The sequence below is a fragment of the Mustela erminea genome, chromosome 10 (assembly GCF_009829155.1).
Source record: "Mustela erminea isolate mMusErm1 chromosome 10, mMusErm1.Pri, whole genome shotgun sequence".
Lineage (NCBI taxonomy): Eukaryota > Metazoa > Chordata > Mammalia > Carnivora > Mustelidae > Mustela > Mustela erminea.
Window position 1 is genome coordinate 53652265 of NC_045623.1, and position 23077 is coordinate 53675341.

At 38.7% G+C, this 23077-nt stretch overlaps 1 protein-coding gene across 4 annotated transcripts; it reads left to right on the forward strand.

Annotated features, from left to right (window-relative positions):
- Positions 1 to 1587: 1587 nt before the first annotated feature.
- On the forward strand, positions 1588 to 22357 carry RPE65 (retinoid isomerohydrolase RPE65). 4 transcript variants are annotated; one of them, XM_032303195.1, is made up of 14 exons: positions 1588 to 1657; positions 2785 to 2867; positions 4472 to 4622; positions 6162 to 6269; positions 6372 to 6513; positions 8868 to 9015; positions 10197 to 10278; positions 10505 to 10637; positions 10745 to 10884; positions 11843 to 11972; positions 19604 to 19718; positions 19800 to 19894; positions 19998 to 20109; positions 21221 to 22357. In XM_032303195.1, the coding sequence occupies exons 1-14, from the start codon at positions 1647 to 1649 to the stop codon at positions 21370 to 21372; spliced, it is 1602 nt and encodes a 533-aa protein (XP_032159086.1). In that variant the 5' UTR covers positions 1588 to 1646; the 3' UTR covers positions 21373 to 22357. The 4 variants fall into 4 exon arrangements, with proteins under 4 accessions (XP_032159086.1, XP_032159084.1, XP_032159085.1 ...); XM_032303193.1 differs by having other exon boundaries at positions 19604 to 19894; XM_032303194.1 differs by having other exon boundaries at positions 8868 to 8949; positions 19604 to 19894.
- The last annotated feature ends 720 nt before the right edge of the window (positions 22358 to 23077 follow it).

Sequence of the window (23077 nt, forward strand, 5' to 3'; positions counted from 1 at the left end):
ATAACACATTCCAGTGATTCCCTCTGTTCTCATGATATGGGTCTCAATTTCTTTATGGAGTTGACAAGGCTCTACAAAATCTGGCCTATGGTTATCTCAAATATGTCTTCATCTTTTGCCATTTCCCCAAATCACACTCACTTCTAGACTTTGGTAAATGCTACAAGCTGTGTCTGAACATTCTTCTCCCTGCCCTTTGACTAGCTAACCTTTATATATTCTTCTTAGCTTAGAGACTTCCTCAAAAATCCCTCTGGGACAATAAAGATGTTCATCTTATGTGATTCTAAAGTACCCTATTTTACCATCATTTTATAGACACAGAGCTTTTAGTTATAAACGATGAAACCAATTTCAGTTAATCAAACAGCTACACAAATAGTTTAATTAGGTGACTAAGAGAATCTCTGAGATTGCTAAAGGATGGGGTTTGGAGAACACCAAGTCATTGAAAATACTCCAGTCTCCACTACAGAATGGCTCCATTGGAGAGACTCTGGCAGCCTTGGATGGTCACACCTAGCTGGTGCTGGGCACTGGGTGCTACTACTAGTACCTCTGCCCCTTCCTCTGATTGGTGAAGCCCCAGTCACATGTCTGTGCTGTCACTGCAAGGCAGGCTGGGAAATTAAGCTCCTGTCTCCCATCTTGGGGATGCTCAAGTTGTTTTACTGAGGAGCTCTAGGGTGAATAGCCATAACCACTTCTCAAAATCAAAATGGATAATGAGCTTCTCAAAAAATGTTCAAGTTGTCAGCTGGTATAGTAGATATCTTGTCTGTTTCAAGGGACTCCTTTGGGAGGCATCACATCTGTACTAACAAACAACTAAGGCTTAGGGAAATGTGAAGGAAATAGCACTATCTGCTCTCTGAGGGCAGCACACATACCCACAAGCAGGAAGGTGAGGGGCAGAACAAACGAGCATTAGTGACAAGCAAGGATATAGAAAGGGCTTCATCCCCAACAAACCAAAAGGCCATAAAATCCTTCCCCTTGTTGTAACGAGGGCCCTAAGTGGGGCCAATAAAGCAACCGGAGGGGGTTGGAGGTGCTATAGGGCACTTCCATAACACTGCATATTTGTTCCCATCTTAACGCTTAGAAAATGTTATGAAATAGTTTGTTAAATTCCTGTTCTCCTTGCAGCGTGACAACATCTGTGACGACATGGACAGTGCCCATCTGTCTGGCCCATAGATGATATGCATCCGATGTTAAAAATTAAGGAAGTGAATGAACACATGACAGTGAAGATGAGGGCACAGAGGTGGTAGAGGGGGGTGACTGCCAGAGAGTGATGCCAGGTTCCAGTGGGGTGACCCGGATCAGCTCAGGCCTGATGCTAGCCACTCCCACACAGCTCCTTTCTTTCCAATCCACTTGTCATTCTCTTTGAGAAGGATTGAGGTCTCTGGAAAACAGCCAAAAAACTGTTATGGGAACGGCAAGCCCAAATAATGCTCCGGCATCAGGAGGATCTGAGTGCTGAAAGCCACTTCTGTTCCCCTTCTCTCAGCTGACGGGGTGGGAAAGCCCTAAGTCCTTTCAGAGAGACTTAGAAGGCATATAAAGGCCCCTGGTTGAGGACTCGCTTCCTCATTCTGCACTTGGTGCCAGAACTCTCAATCCACCACTGAGAGAAAATGTCCATCCAGTGAGTATCTCTGGGAGGTGTTTTTAAATGCCTTGGTGGGTCGATGGTAAATGGGCTATTTCAAGAGGTCCTGAAGAGGACTGAAGGCCTGTTTATGGGAGGCCTTAGGTCTTGAAGGGGAGAATTTCTTCCTATTTATATATTGAAGCAAATATCTAGAATTGGGGTCTAAATTACTGTGAGATTTTTGTGAATGGGCCTTGAAAGCAGTTGTGAGCATGAAGACTATAATGAGGCAGGCCTAGGTTGCAGCCACTTCCCAGCTGTGTGATTTTGGACTTAACGTTTCATAGTCTATGTTTTTCCATATATAGAATGAGCATTGTGGTATTGTGACATTTAAATGAGCTAATAGCATACAAAATTCTTTTTATGGTGTGTGGCACATAGTAAGTGCTTAATAAAAGACAGCTATCATAATTAAGGACTCTGGGCATGGTTCCCACTTGAGAGGTTATAAAATAAAGCCAAAGTGAAGAGGCAGGAAATAAACAAAAATATGAAACCAGAATCTCCCAGTCAGACTATTTTTAAAGAGTACCATAAGCTCCTGGAGATGGGTGAAGAAATAGGATGATCGGCACAGATGATGGTATAATATAGGTATTATATATTACAAAATATAACAAATAATAAAATAACAATAACAAAATATAAGTTATATTATAACAAAAAATAAGTTACTTGCTCAAAAAGCGGTCATCTCCCGACTCTTGGAGGGACACAAACAAGGCAAGAGAATCAATGATGCTGTGCACTTAGAGTGGCGACAGGGCAGGGTAATTCTGGGGGATGACCACTGAGAGCAACAGGATTAGTTGATTTATCATCCAAAACATGGGAAGACTGCAGAGGGCAGAATTAGGTCCACTGTGACATTAAAAGGGAGGCCATTCCTCCAACATCAAAGGTAGAGCACTGACCCAGCACCCCCGCAACCTGCCACTAGCAAACCTGAGGACACTGCTGTCCTCCAGCAAAGTGTGTGCTCCCAGCAAAGGCTAGACTGGCAGTGGTGCTCTGATATTGAATCAGAGAATGCCTTTTCTCTTGGAGCTCTACCGCTGCCTCAGGGGACTTCTCGGAGTATCAACGTGGGCTTCTTCTCGATTATTCCACCTTTTCAGAGTTGAACATCCTGCTGGTGGTTACAAGAAACTGTTCGAAACTGTGGAGGAACTGTCTTCGCCGCTCACAGCTCATGTTACAGGTTGGTCTCACCAGTCTTGAAACCATCTTCTCTTGCTTTGTTGAGATCCCTTTTCCCTGGTTTTTTATTCATTGGCATCTCTCAATGGTGGAGGTGTGGGCTTTGTATGCCAGAAGCCCATTTCCTCTCATTTAGCTTTTATTTCCCTAAGCTAGAAATATGCTACCTAACTGCAACTCCTTGGGACTGGGACTCCATCTTTGTCATCTTTAAACTGTCAAAGCCTAACTCAGTGCCTGGCATATAGTAAATATCCTAGAAATGCATGTTCCATTATCCATTCCAGTGTCTGGATAAGTGAGGACCTGGTGACAAGCATCTGGAAATATTACAGTAAAGAATGGTAGGTTTCCTGCCTGTTGATTTGCTTCCAGAGTCAGACAGCTGCTCATTGCAGCTCCAGTATTTTACTGGCTGTGAACCTTGCAAGTTACTTAAACTTTCTGAGTTCCAGTTCCCTTACCTATCAAAAGCCAAACTTTTCATCATGGGGTTGTTGTGAATAACTGAATAAGATGACTGAAAGATTCACCTAGTATCCAACACAAAGCAATCAGTAAGTGGTCATTATTAGTACTATTGTTAGCATTATCCAAAAACATCATATGACCCATGCAACATCCCTGTTTGGACACAGAAAGTCTCTTCCCTCCTGTTTCTCCTTCTGTAAAATAAGAGAGAGGAGCCAAATGTTCTTTCTCAGTCAGATTCTGATGCTAACAATATAGGTTCTAGCAACCAAATTTATGTTGTGTCATTAGTTAAGTCATGCCTTCTTAAAGGTTTTATCAGAAAAATACATTCTTAGGAAGCAGGCTACAGAAATGGAACTGCAGAAAATAATCCTTCTGTTTAAAAAAATGGTAAGGATTAAGCAAACATTGCATTTTTCATAGGATATGAGGGCACATATCTAACTGCTTAAAATGAAAGGCTTCATGGCCTTTGTTGTGTACCCCTCATTTTGCAGATGAGGACACTGAGCCCCCGAGATGGCACATGGCAAATCCTGAACCAGAATCCAGTCTCTGACAGCCAGCCTTGTGCAATTTCTCCTTCAGCAGGTTAATCTTCATCTGGACAGTAGCCCATACCCTCAAAGGAATATAGCTCTAGGTTTTAAAAAGCCAGTATTCTTGTTGTCATTTAAATGGTTTCTTCTATAGAAACATCTTTTTTTAGTGTTTTGATCCCTGTTCCTAATCCACCTTTCCCACACCTTACTCCATCAAAATACATCAAGAAATTTGATGATTTTCTTAAAAGCGAGATGGTAAAAAGATGTTGCTATCTGGGGAAACCTGGTGGGTGCAGAATCCCCTTTTCCTCAAGATGCTTTTCCTTGTCTCCTTCCAACCCTTTATCCAAACTCAGGCATTGCAATGTTTCCCACCACTTGGTCTCCTAGTGAAAGGACAGTCAAGTCAGCAAGCATTTTGGAAGGGCTGCCCAGTGTGAGAGCTGGGAATGAAAATCATTGCCAGCTTTACAAAGAGGCTGCCCAATTGAGCTGCTAATATAATCATACACTCCCCCATACCAGGGATGAGCCCAGCAAAGGGCTGGGCTAAGAAGCAATACTCTATGTCTCACCTTCATCACAGGCAGGATCCCCCTCTGGCTCACTGGCAGTCTCCTTCGATGTGGGCCAGGACTCTTTGAAGTTGGATCTGAACCATTTTACCACCTGTTCGATGGACAAGCCCTCCTGCACAAGTTTGACTTTAAAGAAGGACACGTCACATATCATAGAAGGTAAAGAATGCCAGGTCCTACTCCGCCTAGGGGTAGGGCCTAGCTCAGCACCTCCTCCTATATGCTCCTCAACCTCTTGAATTCAAGAGTCTACTTAAAGGTTTGTTTCCTCTCAGAATCCTGGCCCAGGACATTTGCACAGATACCTGGGAACTGTGAGATATTAAAAAAGAACCTAAGAACTAGAGCTTTCGGGTTCAATATGCTCAGCTTCAAATTTTATATCTACCAGACACCACTTGCCTAACTGGGCAAACTTTGGCAAGATATTAATCTCTAATTCTTGGTTTTGTCATCTCTAAAATTCTAACTCAGGGTTCATTATAATGATTAAATGAAGTACTGGTAAATAGGAAATATTCAGTAATAATAAGTTGCTATTATTATAATTATTGTTATAATTATTAGACCATTGGTTCTCTAGACTCTTTCTTTTTTTTTAATAATCAGAAAGGCCCTGGGTAGGAGAGAGGGGTGGCGCAAAGAGGGAAGGACCAAATTTTGTCATTATGATACAAGAGAAGTTTACTAAGAACAGAAGATTGGTGCTAAAAGGCTCCAAGGCCTAAGCCATCACTCCAAGTACCCATTAACACCACAATAAATACTTTGCTTTTCCTGTAATATTCGGACCTGTAAGACGCTTTGTTGATCACCACAGGTTATCAGGAATTCTGAAGAGACACCATAAGGAAAAGCAAATGAAGGCTTGAGGTAGTCAGGATAATTCAGACTATAACAGAAGAGAAATAGATCAGGTCAAGCAAAAATTTAGCTAAGAAGTCAGACAAAGCTTTCATATGCCCCCTAAAGACCTTGGTATTGTTTCTTCTCCATGACTTTGTTTCTTCATCTAGAAATCTTAAACTATTATATGCATTGGAAGAAATGCAAAATCAGATTTTAATTGGCTTTCCACATGAGAAATCCTAGGTAACATATGGGATATGGTTACAGAGTTCTGTCTATACAAGATACTGGATTCAAGAACATCTACTTTTTTAAAACCAGAGAAATAAATTTTTAAACTGCAGGAAAAAAACCAACAGTGACAAAAGGGAGATTGAAAGGACTATAATTCAGCACACCTTATTCTGTATTTCTCCATTCAGTTTTAGGTTGGTGGGTTATAGGCTACAGGAAGTCAGAGGTCCTATGTGAACCACCCACAGAGGTTGCATAGTGTGATATGGAGAAATGCATGTTTCCCAGCCCTGGCCAACTTGAGTTCTAACCTAGTTCTATGACATATGCCAATCGCTTAACTGCTCTGCTTGGACATGACAAGTCTAAGCCATGAGCCTCAATTTCCTTAAGTCATTGTGAGGTTTATAAGACTTAAATTTAAACTCATAGCACATTATCTCTTTCTCTCTCAGTCACCCTGAGAAAGTTACTGAACAATGCTCTTCATTCTTCATGTTGTGGATTTATGGTTCCAACTTGTTAAGGACATATGGAATGACCATTCTCAGTTCCATATGGACCACACTGATTGTCCCTGCCTATGACACTTTCCCATGTCTCTGTGTCCTTCAGGTTCATCCGCACTGATGCTTATGTCCGGGCAATGACTGAGAAAAGGATTGTCATAACAGAGTTTGGCACCTGTGCATTCCCAGATCCCTGCAAGAATATATTTTCCAGGTTACTGAAACTTGACTGCATGTTATTAAAGACATTTTACATTAGCCCTTTTCTCTCACAGCTTGAAAGTTACTGGACTGAAAAATCCATTTGCTTCTGCAGGTTTTTTTCTTACTTTCGAGGAGTGGAGGTCACTGACAATGCCCTTGTTAACATCTACCCAGTAGGGGAAGATTACTATGCCTGCACAGAGACCAACTTCATTACAAAGATTAATCCTGAGACTTTGGAGACAATTAAGCAGGTAGGACACAGTGCTCTGGCAACACTGCTCAAGAAGTTAGAATTTGCAGTTCAGAATTAACTGCACTTTGGGGGAAAGCACATGAGACCCAGATAGATGAAGTTTCACCTCCTTGTTTTGTCATCAACTACTAACTATGTGACACAGGGAAAACTTTGTTTCTTCATCTATGAAATTTTAAACATTTATTATACAGGTTGGAGGAAAACCTTATAAAATGCCTAACATATTCATTCATTCATTCATTCATTTGTGACACAAATATTGAATCCCTTCCATATATCAGAACGTATACCAGATGCAAAGAATATATCAATAGGAGAGACAACCCACTTAAGACAAGAATTTGGAATAAATTGTTTAGCTAACGGGAAGCTACTGCAAGTTTTTGCTTGGTGAAACAGTATAAGCAGAGCCGTGCTTTAGGATATTTAATCTGGAAGCCATGCATAAACCGTATGGGAGGACAAAAGAGGTAAGGGACAGCTGGGAGACAAGCTAGGTAGAATTTAAGATCAGAACTAGAAATTCAGTGTAGTAGAAACAGAACGGAAAAAACAGCCCCAGCCCTAGGCCTCAATGTCACTAGCTAATGTGTAATTCTCAGCAGACTATTTACTAAGACTTAACATATCCTCTTCATAGCTCTCTCTTATTTTTAATGTATGTTTGCAATCATATAAGACTATGTGTTAGATCATTTGGAGAAGAACTGAAAATGAATTCTAAACCATTCATTTCACTCTGATGAGTGGATCTGTACTCAAATTGCTATGGTAATATAATTGCAAATGTAAAGTTCATGTAAGGCTCCAAAATAGCCTTTACTAGGAGGTCAAGTTTCATTGTGAGCCTCACTGTGCCTTGACTTCATATAAAAATACAGTTTTAGAATTTGAGATTCTTTTATTAACTATTACTAAAATAGCCTCCTAATAAGTACCTTTGCCTCCAGCCTGATTCTCTTAAATACAACTTCCCTAATTCAGTAGAAGCAATTTTTCTCAAATGCAAGTAAAAATGTGTTTCTCTATCTGAGGCACCCACAGTTCCCAAGATAAAGTCCAAACAGGGCTTTGTGGCTGGCTGGTTCTTATTTCTCCTCCTCCATGCATACCTTTCATAGCAGCCATGTTTAATGACTAGTAATCCCCAAACAGCACCTGCTATTTCACAATTCAGTGCTTGTACATTAGGATTCCCAGTCCCTGTAATATCTGTCTTTCTTCTCCACTTGGCTCCTACTTGTCTTTCCAAACATTAGTTGGAGTCATTGCCGTTGGGAAGCCTGGCCTAATCTCCCAGTCTGGGTTAGATGACCCTGCAGATACCGTTTTGCATTTACCAGCAATGTACGGTATTATATACCAGCTTACTGGTCTAACAGTGCTACCAAATAGAACTTGACCCTAGCACAGTAATCATAGAAGTTTAATGAGTACATAAGGAATGATTGAATGAATGAATGTCTTTTCTATTATTTAAATAAAAATGCTTAAAATTCCCTTTAAAACATATTCTCCTAATTAAATAGAAAGAATTTTGGTTAAATATATACCTCATCAATTATCCATTCAATAAATCTATATTGAGTAAGTCACAGGTAGAAATTCTAGTGCTGATTTTGCCAGCATGTGGCTTTGTATCCTTGAAAAAGTCACCTGACCTCTCTTGGACTTCAATTTCTCTTTCTGTAAACAGAGAGATTTATGCTAGATTTGTGATTCTGAATTTCCTATGAGACTCCAAATTGAATTAAAGTGCTAAATCTTTTCTCCAGAAACATTTGCATTTAATTCCAGGAGATTCATGGTTCTCCTGAAGTCTATTTAGGTTGACTCTATACTAAATAGAATCCTGGGATTTCTTTCACTTCCAAATTTATACTCTGTGCAAGCCACTGGATTTGGTATTTAGGTTATAGTGTACAAAATTGCCATTTTCATAAAATAAAAATTATTGTATATCTCAGCAATCTCACACAATTCATCTAATACAATAAGGGGGATATAAAGAAATCCCAGGATTCACATTATCAGTTTGAGGATAAGTTGCATGAGCAGAAGGAAAGTAACTAACCAGAGCAGTGTATGGGGTACAGGGAAGAACACAGTCAGGAAGATCTCCAAGATTTCAGAGGTGTGGGACAATCAGTATGAGGGTCAGAAGAGAGCTCTGCACTATCAACAAGAATTCAGGCAGACTTGAAAAAGGGTAGAACCCAGGGAGATGGAAAAAAAGAGAAAATGTGCTTTGGGTGAGGATACAAGTGGCAACCGTAAGGTCAGACCTAGGGACCAAGGGGTAATACAGCCTTTCTCTTTACATGGATGACATCTGCTCTGCTTCCCTAGGTTGATCTTTGCAACTATGTGTCTGTCAATGGAGCCACTGCTCACCCCCATATTGAAAGTGACGGAACTGTTTACAACATTGGTAATTGCTTTGGGAAAAATTTTTCAATTGCCTACAATATTGTAAAGATCCCTCCACTACAAGCAGGTCAGTTTACCAATTTGACCCTTCTTAAAACAAGTATCTATATTGTGAGAAAATTACTGGAAATGGGATACCAGATCAGACTATCAGGATCGCACTATAGATGCACAGTTAAATTCCTTTTAAATTGCCTTTGCACCATCCTCCAGGGACCAATGCCCAGAAGCATCATAGCAGAAAATGACGACTTGAAAACAGAAAGCAAGTGGCCAAATCGTATTCTACAATGTTTCAAAAATGTAGTGTATATGAGTATCTGATCATGTAAGAGTTAGATTCAAGTTCAGGAAATACTTACTGGGCTCTTATTCATGTGCCAGGCAAAATTAAATTTCTAAACAAACATGTGTATGCATAGTAGCACACACACATATATGAGAGGGTACTAACTATTTTGTGTGTGTTTAATTCTCAAAGCCACAAACAAACCTATTAACTCATACTAATATTATAGAGGAAGAATACTAAAACAGAAAAGAGAGTCCTCTTCAGAATTCTCCATTCATTCACTGCCAGAAATTTGATAACCATCTTGGCGACAGAATTATTTGAACATATATGGATTTTTGTTTGGTATTGCATAGCCTGGATCTCAAGGCGTGGTCCCTGGACCAGCAGAATCACTTGGAAAGCTGCTAGAAATCCAGAGTCCCACCCATGGTTGACTAAAGGAGAAATTCTGGGTGTGGGCCCACAGTTACTATTTTAAAAACCTCTTTCTGTGATTCTGATGTACACTAAGGTTTGAACACCACTGACATAGTAGGAAACAACCTTTTCTGTGCATAAGAATTACCGTACAGAACTAATGACACAAACCCACATACATGACACTTTATAGGTAACTTAAGAGATTACAAAAGGCATTTTGAGCATACTACTGTGTGCTGACTTGGCACCTACCAGTTGTTAAGATGCAACTCTACTGTCCTCTGCCTGCCACAACACTGTTTGAGTACACTTTTCCAAATCTGCTGCTGTTTGGATTTTCCTGGACGACTGCAGCTTCACATGAAATTTCCCTAAGAAATGCCAATGACTGAAAAAATGAAAATAAGCTCTAAAAACAAAAAATCAAGATCTGAAAATGTATTTTTTTATTTGCATAAGCTGTTCTAAATGCATTGTATTAAAAGAGAAAAAAAGAGGCTTTTCCAAAGCCTTTTAAAACCGCTTTATTTCAGACAAGGAAGATCCAATAAGCAAGTCAGAGGTCGTTGTACAATTCCCCTGCAGTGACCGATTCAAGCCATCTTACGTCCATAGGTAACTTGAAGGCCTGCTATGAATCTTCAGGAAAACTCAAGTTTAAAGATCTGCTTTGCCTACCTTTGATACCAATCCTGATCACGACATTTCCTTGCAGAAACCTAAATTTAAATGTAATTAATTTCATGTAGGCACTGTTGATTCATACCTCATGTGCACATATTTTTTTGTGGTTTGAGAATCAGTCCTTCCCATTCACAAGTCTATTTGTGTTTCTGAACAGTTTTGGTTTGACTCCCAACTATATTGTTTTTGTGGAGACGCCAGTCAAAATTAACCTGTTCAAGTTCCTTTCCTCATGGAGTCTTTGGGGAGCCAACTACATGGATTGTTTTGAGTCCAATGAAACCATGGGGGTAAGTCATGCATTTATTTGTCACGTTTAGGATTCTGAAGATAGCGTTTCATAATGTATACTGTTTTCCTTTTTAAATGCATCAAAATATTTTCCTCACTTTTCAAGGTTTGGCTTCATATCGCTGACAAAAAAAGAAGAAAGTACCTCAATAATAAATACAGGACCTCTTCCTTTAATCTCTTCCATCACATCAATACTTATGAAGACAATGGGTTTCTGATTGTGGATCTCTGTTGCTGGAAAGGGTAAGAAAGGACATGTGATAATGTTACATCCCCAGTCATGCTTAGAAATTAGGGGCCTTTTTCAGAGATGCTGCTCTCAATATTTAATATGAATTACAGCTTCAAAAAAAAAACACAAGAAGTATGCTTAAGTCACAGAATATAACTGAAAAAGCAGTAGGGAGGCTAGTTAATCAGAAGCACATGCAAACTGAACATCAAAACCATGGTTAGTGATTGAAAACTGATCAGGTCTATGAACCTGAGCTGAAAATCAGAGAAGCTATGACCTGATACGTGAATTTAAACTTAACCTCACTGCAACTTGACATGTTCCCTTGGTGGGGCCTTGAACTCCACCCACTCTTGGTTTGGGAGAAAGAGGCATGCTTTCTTGAGAATAATACCAAGTCACTAAAAAGACAGTAGCTCCTAAAGACACAGAATGATGATGGAGAAACAGAGCAGAAAGTATCAAAAGCTGCTGTTATTTAAACATATCGGTGAGGCAGATTTCTTTGTTTTGTTTGGTTTGGTGTTCATGCAGCATGGACAAGAGAAAATGGCTCTAATATACTTGGGTCATTAGCAGTTCCTGGGTAGGAGAATAAAGAACAGGCAGGTTGGGGCGCCTGGGTGGCACAGCCACTTAAGTGTCCGACTCTTGGTTTCAGCTCAGGTCCTCATCTCAGGGTCATGGGATTAAGCCCCACCTCAGCTCTACACTAAGCTCAGCTCAGAGTCCACTTAAGAGTCTCTCTCTCTGCCCTTCCCCCCTTTCTATACCCCTTACCCCATGCTCATTCACCCGTTCTCTCTCTCACTCTCTCTCTAAAATAAATAAATAAATCTTAAAAAAAAAAAAAAAGGAACAGGCAGACACTTGTTCTTTTAAAAGGCACGGATATGGATCATCTCTCTGGAATTATTTGCCATTGTCTGTGCTCATGTCTAACTTCTTACTTCTTACTTTTTGCAGATTTGAATTTGTTTATAATTACTTATATTTAGCCAATTTACGTGAGAACTGGGAAGAGGTGAAAAAAAATGCCAGAAAGGCTCCCCAGCCTGAAGTGAGGAGATACGTGCTTCCTCTGAATATTGACAAGGTAAATGCCCTCTACACAGATTTCAGATATATCAGATTTGTTCTCCTGCCTTATGTTTATACATAAAGTCTTGAAACTTCAGAGCTGGAAGGAACTTTAAAAATACACTAATTCAACTCCCCTCATTTAACAAATGAGTGACATGACTTAGGAAAAGCCAAGTGCAGCAGAGCCAGGTTTTGATGCTAAATCTGCTGTTCTTTCATTTGTAAAATCCTTTCAAAATATATTTTCTCAGTGAATAGTGCAGACCACTGTTTCTTAGGATCCTCTGTTAATAATATAAATAATTTAATTTAAGTGATTTGAAATTCTAAAGAAATGAAGGATTAAAAAGCACTCCTTTAGGGAAATCAGCCCATTATTTTTATTTTCTGCAAACCTTCGAAAAATATCAGTAGAGGACAAACATCATTAATAGCCTTTGGCGGTCATCTTTTTATTTCTACTTTTTCTTCCCTGTATTCAGTGGCTGTCTTTTTATAATATTAGACTAACATCAAGAAGTTTTTGTGTGATAGAATGCCAGTCAAAACCAAGACAAACAGAATTTTCACAATGGATACATGAGCATACACTGTCATTTGTGTACATATGAGATATATACACAAAAATGGGTAAGGCAGCTACATGGAATGTAGAACATTGTACTCAAAGCTAGATCAAATACAGTGGAAAATAAACCCAATTTAGAACTAGACACTACAGCTCTTAAGCAAGTTTGTAAACTCTATAAGGATAAGAAAGGAAGAGGAAGTTGAGGTGGGGCATTAGGTAGTTAGTTAAATGAGCTTCTTCAAAAGCAGAGAGGTGTTAAAAAACCAAACAATGTAGAAATACAAAGTGGTTGGTAGAGCTGGTACATTAGGAGCAAAGGAGAGATGGGCATTGGGCAGAGGGACTGGAAAGAAGGTTGGAATGATATTGTATGAGGCTTTAAGTACTCTAACTTTGCCCTTGGGAAGCAGATCTCTAGTACATAGCTGAGTGTCTACAAAATACCAAATGAATGAGTCTAATGATTTTAGTAAAATTTTATTTTACTAGTGATGAGAAAATCACAATCATCTTTAAACTAAGATCACTTAATTTAAATATGCCTTACCTCACTCTCTTCACATCCAAGAATAGGAACAAGGAAAGATTTTCATAAATATGTAGTCATCACTGCCTGAAGAAAGACCATCCAATAATGAAATAGAGAACCTCGGTGACAAAAAAAAAAAAATGTCTAATGTCATCCTAGACCCTTCTTTCACAATTAACCACTGTTAACACAACATTGTATGACTTATTCCAGTGGGTACATCACTAGGATATGCTCTTGTTCCCCAGGAACTCATTACCTCGTGTATTGGGGAGGAGGAAGGTGATTTGGTAATGATAACACATGTTGGCATGAGACAAGTCGTGGGAAGGAGGCATAAAGTACTTTGGCTATTCAGACAATGAACGGTCATGCTTGTTTGGAGGAATTCATGAAACACAGTCATTTGCAATATTCTGGCAGAAGATACTGAAGCACATCAACTTAAGACAGGAGGCATAGTTTGAGAAAAAACAGAAGTGGGGTGGGGCAGAAGAGCAGAGGGAACTGACTGCAATCCAATTAGAACATAAGCATACGCAGTGGACTAAATGAGGCAGGATTTTTAAAAATTTTAAAAGGCAAACTTGTGGTCTTCAAAAGCTTTAAGGCCAGGCTAAGAGGTTGTACTTTTTTTGGCAGTGAAAGTCTCTGAACAGAAGAAAACCGCATTCAGAGTTGGTGGAATGGGTACCAGGTGTGCTGACTTTCATGGTTGTCTCTTCAACTAAATGCCTGGCTTCCCCCAGGCAAGTCACTCAACCACTCTAAGTTCAGTTGCCTGCTCTGAAACCTAGCTAAATTGGACTAAATAATAACAAGGGTCATTTGCACCTTTAAAAACTTGATTTTCTAAAATAAGTCTGTGTTGTGCCTAAGTGATACTGGAAGTGTAGAAAGGACAGAGATAGGACCCTGGGGTAGAAGACAATAAATTCACTCAGGCAGGCAAGAGAATAATGTAGTGATCCTAGGAAAAGGCAAACATGGATGAAAATAAGAGTTACTCTAGGTGGAATTAAAAGGGTCTTGCATTTGATTGGATTGCAGAATGAATTAAATCTTAGACATGCAAAACATCATAGAGATCCCATAAGCCTACATGTCTAGAATAGTGATACTTTTGGAAATAGGGAGTGTAACAGGCAGAGCAGGTATGGAGAAACATGAAGTATAGAACTCTCAGGAAGGGAAAGGAAAAGGAGCTTCACTTCAAGTCATACAGAGCCAGGCTTGAGTTTTAGCTCTTCCACTTACTGAGTGATTTAACATTAAATTTTCTTCTCTCTATCTATAAGGAGAAACATTGAACCTTTTTAAATTTCCTTTTCCTAATCTAGACCCATCTTACAGAGTTTTTGTGGCTGATACATGAATTGGTATATGTTAATTATTAAATAAAGCCCTTGAAAAAAAATATAGCCCTTCTCACAAAGTAAATATCAAACAAATATCCCCTATCATCAGCAGCAACAACAACAAAATCAGTATCAAAACATCTTCATGGAAGATACCTCATAGGCTTCCACACATCAATGAAGGACCTTGTGAGGTCAGTCAGGGCTGATAGTTACTGATATTGAAATGATGATCAAATATATGAGATTAGATAGATGAGACTTCTAGCAAGGAGAAGTCATACTTTAGAATAAATTTTAGAAAAGAAACATACACATTTGCTTATTTTAAAAATAAAGAATTTGATAGTATAGAAAAGACCGAGAGAAGAAAGGTTGGCCAGACACGGAAGTTTGGGAGGTCTCATGTACAGAAAGTACAAAAAAGAGGAGCGAGGGAGAGAGAGAGAGAGAGAGAGAGAGAGAGAGAGAGAGAGAGAAAGTCACCAAATAGCCCTACCTGGAGCTAAGAGAGGAAAATCCCACATTGGATAGGGCAAGAGGGTTTCATCAGTGCCCCTTGCTATAGACAAGTTAAAAAGGATGAAGACCAAAAGTCAAATACCAGATTTGGTGATCTCCAACAGATGAGGTTGAGAGAGGGAGAAATTGGGACTCAAAGGTCAGCAACTGGTAGCACGTGGGAGGAGTAACTCTAAGTCCACACGTCGAAAAATGTGGCAGGGAAGGGGAAAATCGGTCATAAATTGGGAGGAGAGGTAAGAAAGATATTGAGGGAAGGGCTAAGGAGAGGAAAGAGTATAAGGTGAGTGAAGTTTCCAGTTTACTAATTAGATAATGGTAGTACCTTTAAAATATGTCTTTACATTTTTTTGAGTAGGTGGTACATTTAAATAGTCAAAAATCAAAATGATATGCAGAGGTACACACTGGGAAATCTCACTCCACCCTCCACCTGCATCCAGTCTGTACTATCCCCGCTCACTCCCTATGTGTACCTTTCCATGTTTTTCCTTTTCTTTGGTTTGTTTATGCAAATATAAGAATATAAGTATATATATATATATAATTATTATTTCCCATTCTCATACACAAAAAGTTATTTTCTATATCCACTGTTTTCTTCCCTGCTTTCTTCATTTAACAATATATATGCTAAAGATCTTGCTGTTTTCAACTACACGGTATTCTTTCTGTGAACATACCCAGGTCTCTCATTGCTGCACAACAGAATTGTTTCCAGTCTTTGGCTATTTCCAATAATGTGATAAGGAATAACTTTGTATGTATGTCATTTCATACATGCACAGATATATGAATAGATTAGATCCTCAGAAATGAGATTTTGGGTTAAAGGAAAAATGCTTCTGTTAAAAAAAAAAAGTGGGTGGGTAGCAAAAATGAGGTGCTAGTTTGTTGGGGAAAGCAAGAATAATGTTACAGATTTCTTACATAAAAATTTTAATTTAGTAATAGAAAAAATAAGATAGAATGAAGAGAATCAATTTAAACTTACAAGTATATAGATAATATGTCTGACGTAAGCATTTGATCTCTTCTTCCCCCAAAACACCACAAAGTACCTTGAGGTCCTATTTCACAAAATCTCATAAAATTATCATCATTTCTGTATTTGCTCCTTACCTCCTATCCCTTCCCTATCTTAAGAATCTTCCATGACCTCTTAATCAATGATACACCCTCAGAAAAATCCCCTCTATCCTCTTTTCAGAATGTTCCTTTCACATTCTTTACTTTAAAACCAAACGTGGGTAGAGCGACGAATCACAGATCTGTACCCCTGAACAAATAATACATTATATTTAAATTTAAAAAAAAAAAACAACCTGGGACCACTTGCATGGCTCAGTAAATTAAGTGTCTACCTTCGTCTTGGGTCATGGTCTCAGGGTCCTGGGATGGAGCTCCACATCTGTCTCCCAAGTTCAGCGGGGAGCCTGCTTCTCCTTATCCCCCTGCTTGTGCTCTCTCAAAGAAATAAATAAAATCTTTAAAAAACAAAAACAAAAAGCAAAAACCTGGCTCTCTCTTAAAGACACTGATCTCTCCAGTCTCTTCCTACAGCCCTTATACCTCTTGACCTGGGGTTACTGTAGATATTCTCTCTGTTCTACTTCTCTGTTTCCAGATTCCCTGTTCCTTCCATCCACTCTTAACATATTCCAATTTTAATCTCATTTCAGCTAATCTCAATTCAGCTAAGGGATGTATACATATATTCACCCCTCATTACTTTTGTTGTCTATGAACCACCACTGCCTCACTTCCCTTCTTGTCCCAATGTCACACTCCCCGGATCTACTGACTCTTGGTCATTTCCAGGGTGATTCTTCCAACAACCTGGCCTCTCAGTTCCTTGACCTCTTCCACTGATCTTGTCCTCCATTCTATGTCAGCTACTCACTCCCCATTGTCATACACTTGACCCTGCCATTACCTATGACTGTGCTTCTTCCATACTCTTAGTTTCATGCATGATTGGCTCTGACTACCACCTTCTATCTTTCAAGATCACTTGCCCTACTATGATTCCCACCAGAAACCTCCAATCCCCTGAACTTACTACCTTCTCAACATACCTCACTCCCCTGAGAACTTACTTTTCCTCATTACTTAATTAAAATTCCATTGTCAACAATTTCAATCTTATATAGATTCTCACTTCTCTTGCCTCCTTCTTACTTTATTGAACTCATTTTTCAAAACCACAATTCCCCCTAGTTAAATCCAACTCTCCACCCACTCTACACTTGTATCTCTAAGGATGAAATTAAGTGCTGAAAACACACAATCATGTTAATTGGTTCATTTTTAAATATATGACCACAAACCTCATTGCTACATTTCTCAACTTCATTTACTCTCCCACTTTGCTAGTTAAGTATTTCACACCCTCCCCTTTTCAATCTTCTAACACCTCCCACCTCCACACTCATACTCAGCTGATGGCTCTGCTTCCTATTTTATTGAAACAAATGAAAGAAATCAAAAAAGAACGTTAGACTCCTGCCACCACATCTACCCGCCCACCAGCATCTGTACTTGTATTGAATTATCTATCATCCCACCCAGAACTAGTCCTTCCCATTTTTCCTTCCTTACCCACTCAAGGACATCACTCAAGTGATTCTCTTCCCTCTCCTTTATCATTACTTTCCCTTCTATCTCATTGGGTCACTCATATCGTGCTATTATTTTGCTCTCTTACAAAATCCTTCTCTTGACTCTTCTTGCCCCCACAAGCTATCTTCATTCTCTTTTTTATAGACCCCTTAATGTTGGAGGGCATCAGAACTCAGCCTTTCATTCTATCTTCTGTTTATACATTCCCTCCCTTTGTAAAGACTCTTGCTTTAAAGCAGCCTACATTTACATTTTCAACTTATCTTTCAATTCAAGATTTATATATGCTACTGTGAATTCCATGTCTCCCTTTGAATGTCTAATAGACCTCTCAAGCTTAATAAGATGAAATCTAAATTTCTTCTCTTCCTCTACCAAAAAAATTTACCCCACCTGCAGCAGTCCTCATCTTTGTTGAGACAGCTTCAACAATGAATTTTCAGGCCAAACACCTTGGAGTCATCCCTGACTTCTGTCTTAAGTTCATGCCTCTTCCCTACCCCATAGCCTATCTATCAGGAAAACCTCATGGCTCTGCCTTCCACTTCTCACTGACTCCAGTGCTACTAGCCTAGTCTGAACTACTCTCTTCTTTTGACTAGACAACTGAACAAACTGGTGTCCCCATTTCTGCTCTCGCATTCCCCCTACTCCCAAGGGTAGTCTCAAGAGAACAGCCAGAGCAATTCTTTTAAATATTATAGCATGTCAATCCTCTACCCCAAATCAATTTATGGCTTCCCATCTCTCACTCAGAGTAAAAGACCAAGTCCTCCCAATGATCTAAAAAGCTGTACACAGGGCGCCTGGGTGGCTCAGTTGGTTAAGCAACTGCCTTCGGCTCAGGTCACGGTCCCGGAGTCCTGGGATCAAGTCCCGCATCAGGCTCCCAGTTCCATGGGGAGACTGCTTCTCCCTCTGACCTTCTCGCTTCTCATGCTCTCTCTCACTGTCTCTCTCTCAAATAAATAAATTAAAAAAATATATTTAAAAAAAAAAAAAAAAGCTGTACACAATCTCTCCGCTACACTCCTCTCCTGTTTCTCTTCCCCAGGCTCAGACAGCTGCAGCCACACCAGTTTCTTTAATGTTCTTCAAGCACATTTGGCATCCTCCTACCTCAGGCCTTTACGCTGTTTTCTTTGTGTAAATGTTCTTCCCTAGATATCTATGCTGTTGGTTTCTTCACTTCACTTCCTACAAAAGGTTTTGTCCCAAATGTCATCTTTTCAAGGAGACCCACCCTGACCACCTACTAAAATTATAACACCTACACCTCACACTTTTGATCCTCCTAAGTCCACTGTATTTTTTCTCCCCATACTCATGATATATTATATACTTTATTAATTGTATTGATTTGTTTATGTCCCCAAACTAGAATGCAAGCTTCAGGAACTTGATTCTCTGAATTCTCCCAAACATCTAGAATAGAGTCGAGCACAAAACATGTATTCAAGTATTTGATACAGGTATTAAAAAATAATGTTCTTAGAAAGAGTTCAGGTTATGCATTCCTTTCACAGAAGAATCTGAAAACCACCAGGCAGGGTGAGGGAGTGACAAGAGATCTTAGACAACATCTGCTCCAATAGTTTTCTTATATGCATTTTTTTTCTTTTTGACAACAGAAATGTATGGGTTTTTTTTTTTTCAAGAAAAATCAAAATATATCCTAACTGTAAGTGAGATAAACACTATAAATGAATTCAAAGAGTTTGAAGTCCTTTGCTGGTCTTAAAAAAAAAAAATTCTCAGAAGCCCTTCCTCAGAGCCTTACATTTTCTTTAAGGACAATCTCATTGTAGAGATGTGAAGGCCTAGAGGGCCTAGAGGTTACATGACTTTCCCAGTGATACACAGGCAGTGACCAACACAGGTACAGACGGTTTTCCCAATTGTGTTGCTTTATGCACTGCTCCTCCCTACACATTGACTTAAGAAACAAAGAATGCAAGAGACAAAACTCAGGAAGACCGCATTTATGGCTGCTTGATTTTTCTTTCCTTCTCACTGAGGTGTCTGTTATCCTTTTTCCTTAGGCTGACACAGGCAAGAACTTAGTCACACTCCCCAACACAACTGCCACTGCAATTCTGTGCAGTGATGAGACCATCTGGCTGGAACCTGAGGTTCTCTTTTCAGGGCCTCGCCAAGGTGAGATTGATTTAGAGGGAACAAATTGTCTGTTTCAGAAATTTTTTCAGAGTTTTCCTAAGCATGTCCTCTATTTTGTAGCATTTGAGTTTCCTCAAATCAATTATCAGAAGTATGGAGGGAAACCTTACACGTACGCATATGGACTTGGTTTGAATCACTTTGTTCCAGACAGGGTAATTAATCCATCTTACCTAATACTAGAAAAGTAGTTTGAGTCATATACTAGTCAAGTAAAGCCCATCGACTGATTAACTGATGTTTGTTTCTCACAAGCAGCTCTGTAAGCTGAACGTTAAAACTAAAGAAACGTGGGTATGGCAAGAACCTGATTCATATCCATCAGAACCTATCTTTGTTTCTCACCCAGATGCCTTGGAGGAAGATGATGGTAATGAAAGCAATGGATGTGTCTGAACACTTTCTTTTTATTGGGAGTTCTATATGCTAGTACATTAGGAGTCACAGTGATTACTCCCTTATGTCCAGATATGATCCTTAATACTACTAATTTCAATGCAGCATGAAAGTATTTAAGCTTATTAGAAAATAAGTTTCATCTTGTGGCCAAGCTCATTGATTACTCATGGGAAAATGTTAAACCACCATCTGGTGTCATAATGGAACATCAATGTCTGTTCTAGATGAAGGCGGGAAGGATGAAGAAAGAACAGCATGAATTCAAGGGTGTTGCCTTTCCTGACCTAGATAAATTTCTGAAAAAGGATAGAGTTCGAAGGAGAGAAATTGAGTATTCTAACAGATCAAAGAGAATAAGAATGGGGCTTTGTGCCTCTGCTTTGGGTTTCTTCTTTTAGTAAGCTGGAGCCATAGCCTATAACACAGTCATTCAATGACAAAGCATCAGTCTTTGTTAACTACTGATTAGCTGGGACAGGAAGGTAGATGACACTCTCTGGAATTAAAATTTGGAAAGCCACAGAGAAATGAGTAAAAGAACTATGGAGCCATTTCCTGCTAAATGATTTTACATATACAGTCCATCTGGACAAAACTGCAAAAGGTTTGTTCACGTTTTGTAAGCTTCTAGCTAGGTCTTAGAAAGTACATAAATAATATACCTTACTGTTTTCAAAGCCTTTTAATATATTTTTTCACTTGATTGTCACAACACTTTTTTTTGTAATAGGTTATGTTAAATCTTATGTTACAGACAAGAGCACAGATCTTTTCATCAATAGGAATTTAATGAACACCTACTATATCCTAGCAATTGGAGTAGCTATTGGAAATCAACAGTGGACAAGACAGATATGGTCACTCCCTTTCTGGAGCTTACCGTCTAGGGAACATAAAGAGTTTGAAAGATCCATTCAAGGTGGTGGTATAGACAGATGATGGATGAGTCAGGGCAAGATATCAAATGATATGGTTTTCTTTATTTGTCAATGCCAAAACCTCCTATATTATTTCATTTAGCCTATGGTCCTGGGCTTTTTTTTTTTTTTTTTTTTTAACATTGCCTTACTTTTGATTAACAGGTGTAGTTCTGAGTGTGGTGGTGAGCCCTGGGGCAGGACAAAAACCTGCTTATCTTCTGATTCTGAATGCCAAGGACTTGAGCGAAGTTGCCAGGGCTGAAGTGGAAATTAATATCCCTGTCACCTTTCATGGACTGTTCAAAAAATCCTAAGCACATTCTAGCACATTATATTTCTATTGACAAAACCAGAAAAACAGTCGGGTCTGCAATCAAATTCTGTTCAGTTTTAGCCTGCTGTATTACATCGTTTTAACTTGCAGATAAACACAATTTTGCAATATTTTACAGAAAGCACAGAGTTTAGCAAGCAATTCCTTAAAAAAAAAAAAAAGGCAGCACAAATTTTAGATAATCATACTTTCTCTGTGAGACAGGCAGACCATAACTAAAAACTCTTTATATATTTATCAATCAGGTAGAAAATAAATGTGGATTTATTAAGGTTTTTTTCCTACTGTAAAAGTATATTTTAGGTATCTATCTTCTCCAATTATTTTTTAACATTTAAAAGCCAAAGTTCTCTACAACTGATTTGTATACGGCTTCCCTAAGGCAAGGTAGTACCATGCAAAAAGGCTTAATTACTAAATGTCAGACCAAACTTTTTCACAACCAGGGACTATCATCTAAGAGTAATCCTACTAATAAGTGTGTGTGTGTGTGTGTGTGTGTGTGTGTATACACATACATACATACATTACTGTTCCAAGATTCTCAAGCTTTATGAATTTTAACATTTCCATTTAATATACACAATTACTGGTTATTTCTGATTTTACAATAAGAAAGCCTATCTCTAATCGACTGACAGCTCTAACAAAGTAACATCGCAGAGATAAGTTATCTATTAAAAGCTTATATAACATCAAAGCACTTACATATAGTAGTGACTATAATTTTTGAAATACTTACAAATATAATTTCTACTTAAAATCAGAGTATAAGATAATGTCAGGGGGTTATACTATGTTGCCTCATGTTTAATTATATATAAGCACTGTGCAATCAGCTGACCTAAGCAAAAGACAAAGAGAGAAAAAGAAAATATTAAAATTAGTATTCATATATTAATACATTTAAGTATTTTTATTTTAAAAATTATTCTCTTATTGCTACATGTTGCAAAAAATGGAGATTGACAAAAAATTATATTCTATATCTTAATCCTGGTATGTATTTTATGCTAAGTATTACACATCATTGTGCTTAAGATAATCACCATTGTGTTTGACTAAGTAAAAATAGCTTGAAGGAACAGACTGACTAGGGTATTTGATGCATCTATTTGATTTCTTTATTTAGAATAAAATGCAAACTCATTTTTAAAATTATAAATACTCATTGAAACATACTTCTCAAAGAAAATTTAAAATTACAGAAAAGTAGAAATTATAAAGTACAATCATACAGAGCTCATCTAAGCTCAACTACTATTAAGATTGGGGACTATTCTTTTCTTTTTTCCTCCCATGGATTTTAATGTAATCATTGTTTCATTGTGCCTAGTTCCTAGCTAGAATTAGAAATTTCACAAAAGAAAAGAAAATGCCAGAGAGTAACGTGGAATGTGTGACGTAGATAAACATCAACCTGTTAGTTTTTGTCTCTAGACATGGCACATGAACATAATTCCACAGAGAAGGCTATTTACCTATTTCTTTTAAAAATGCAGGAAATAGGGGCGCCTGGGTGGCTCAGTGGGTTAAGCCGCTGCCTTCGGCTCAGGTCATGATCTCAGGGTCTTGGGATCGAGTCCCGCATCCGGCTCTCTGCTCAGTGGGGAGCCTGCTTCCCTCTCTCTCTCTCTCTGCCTGCCTCTCCGTCTACTTGTGATTTCTCTCTGTCAAATAAATAA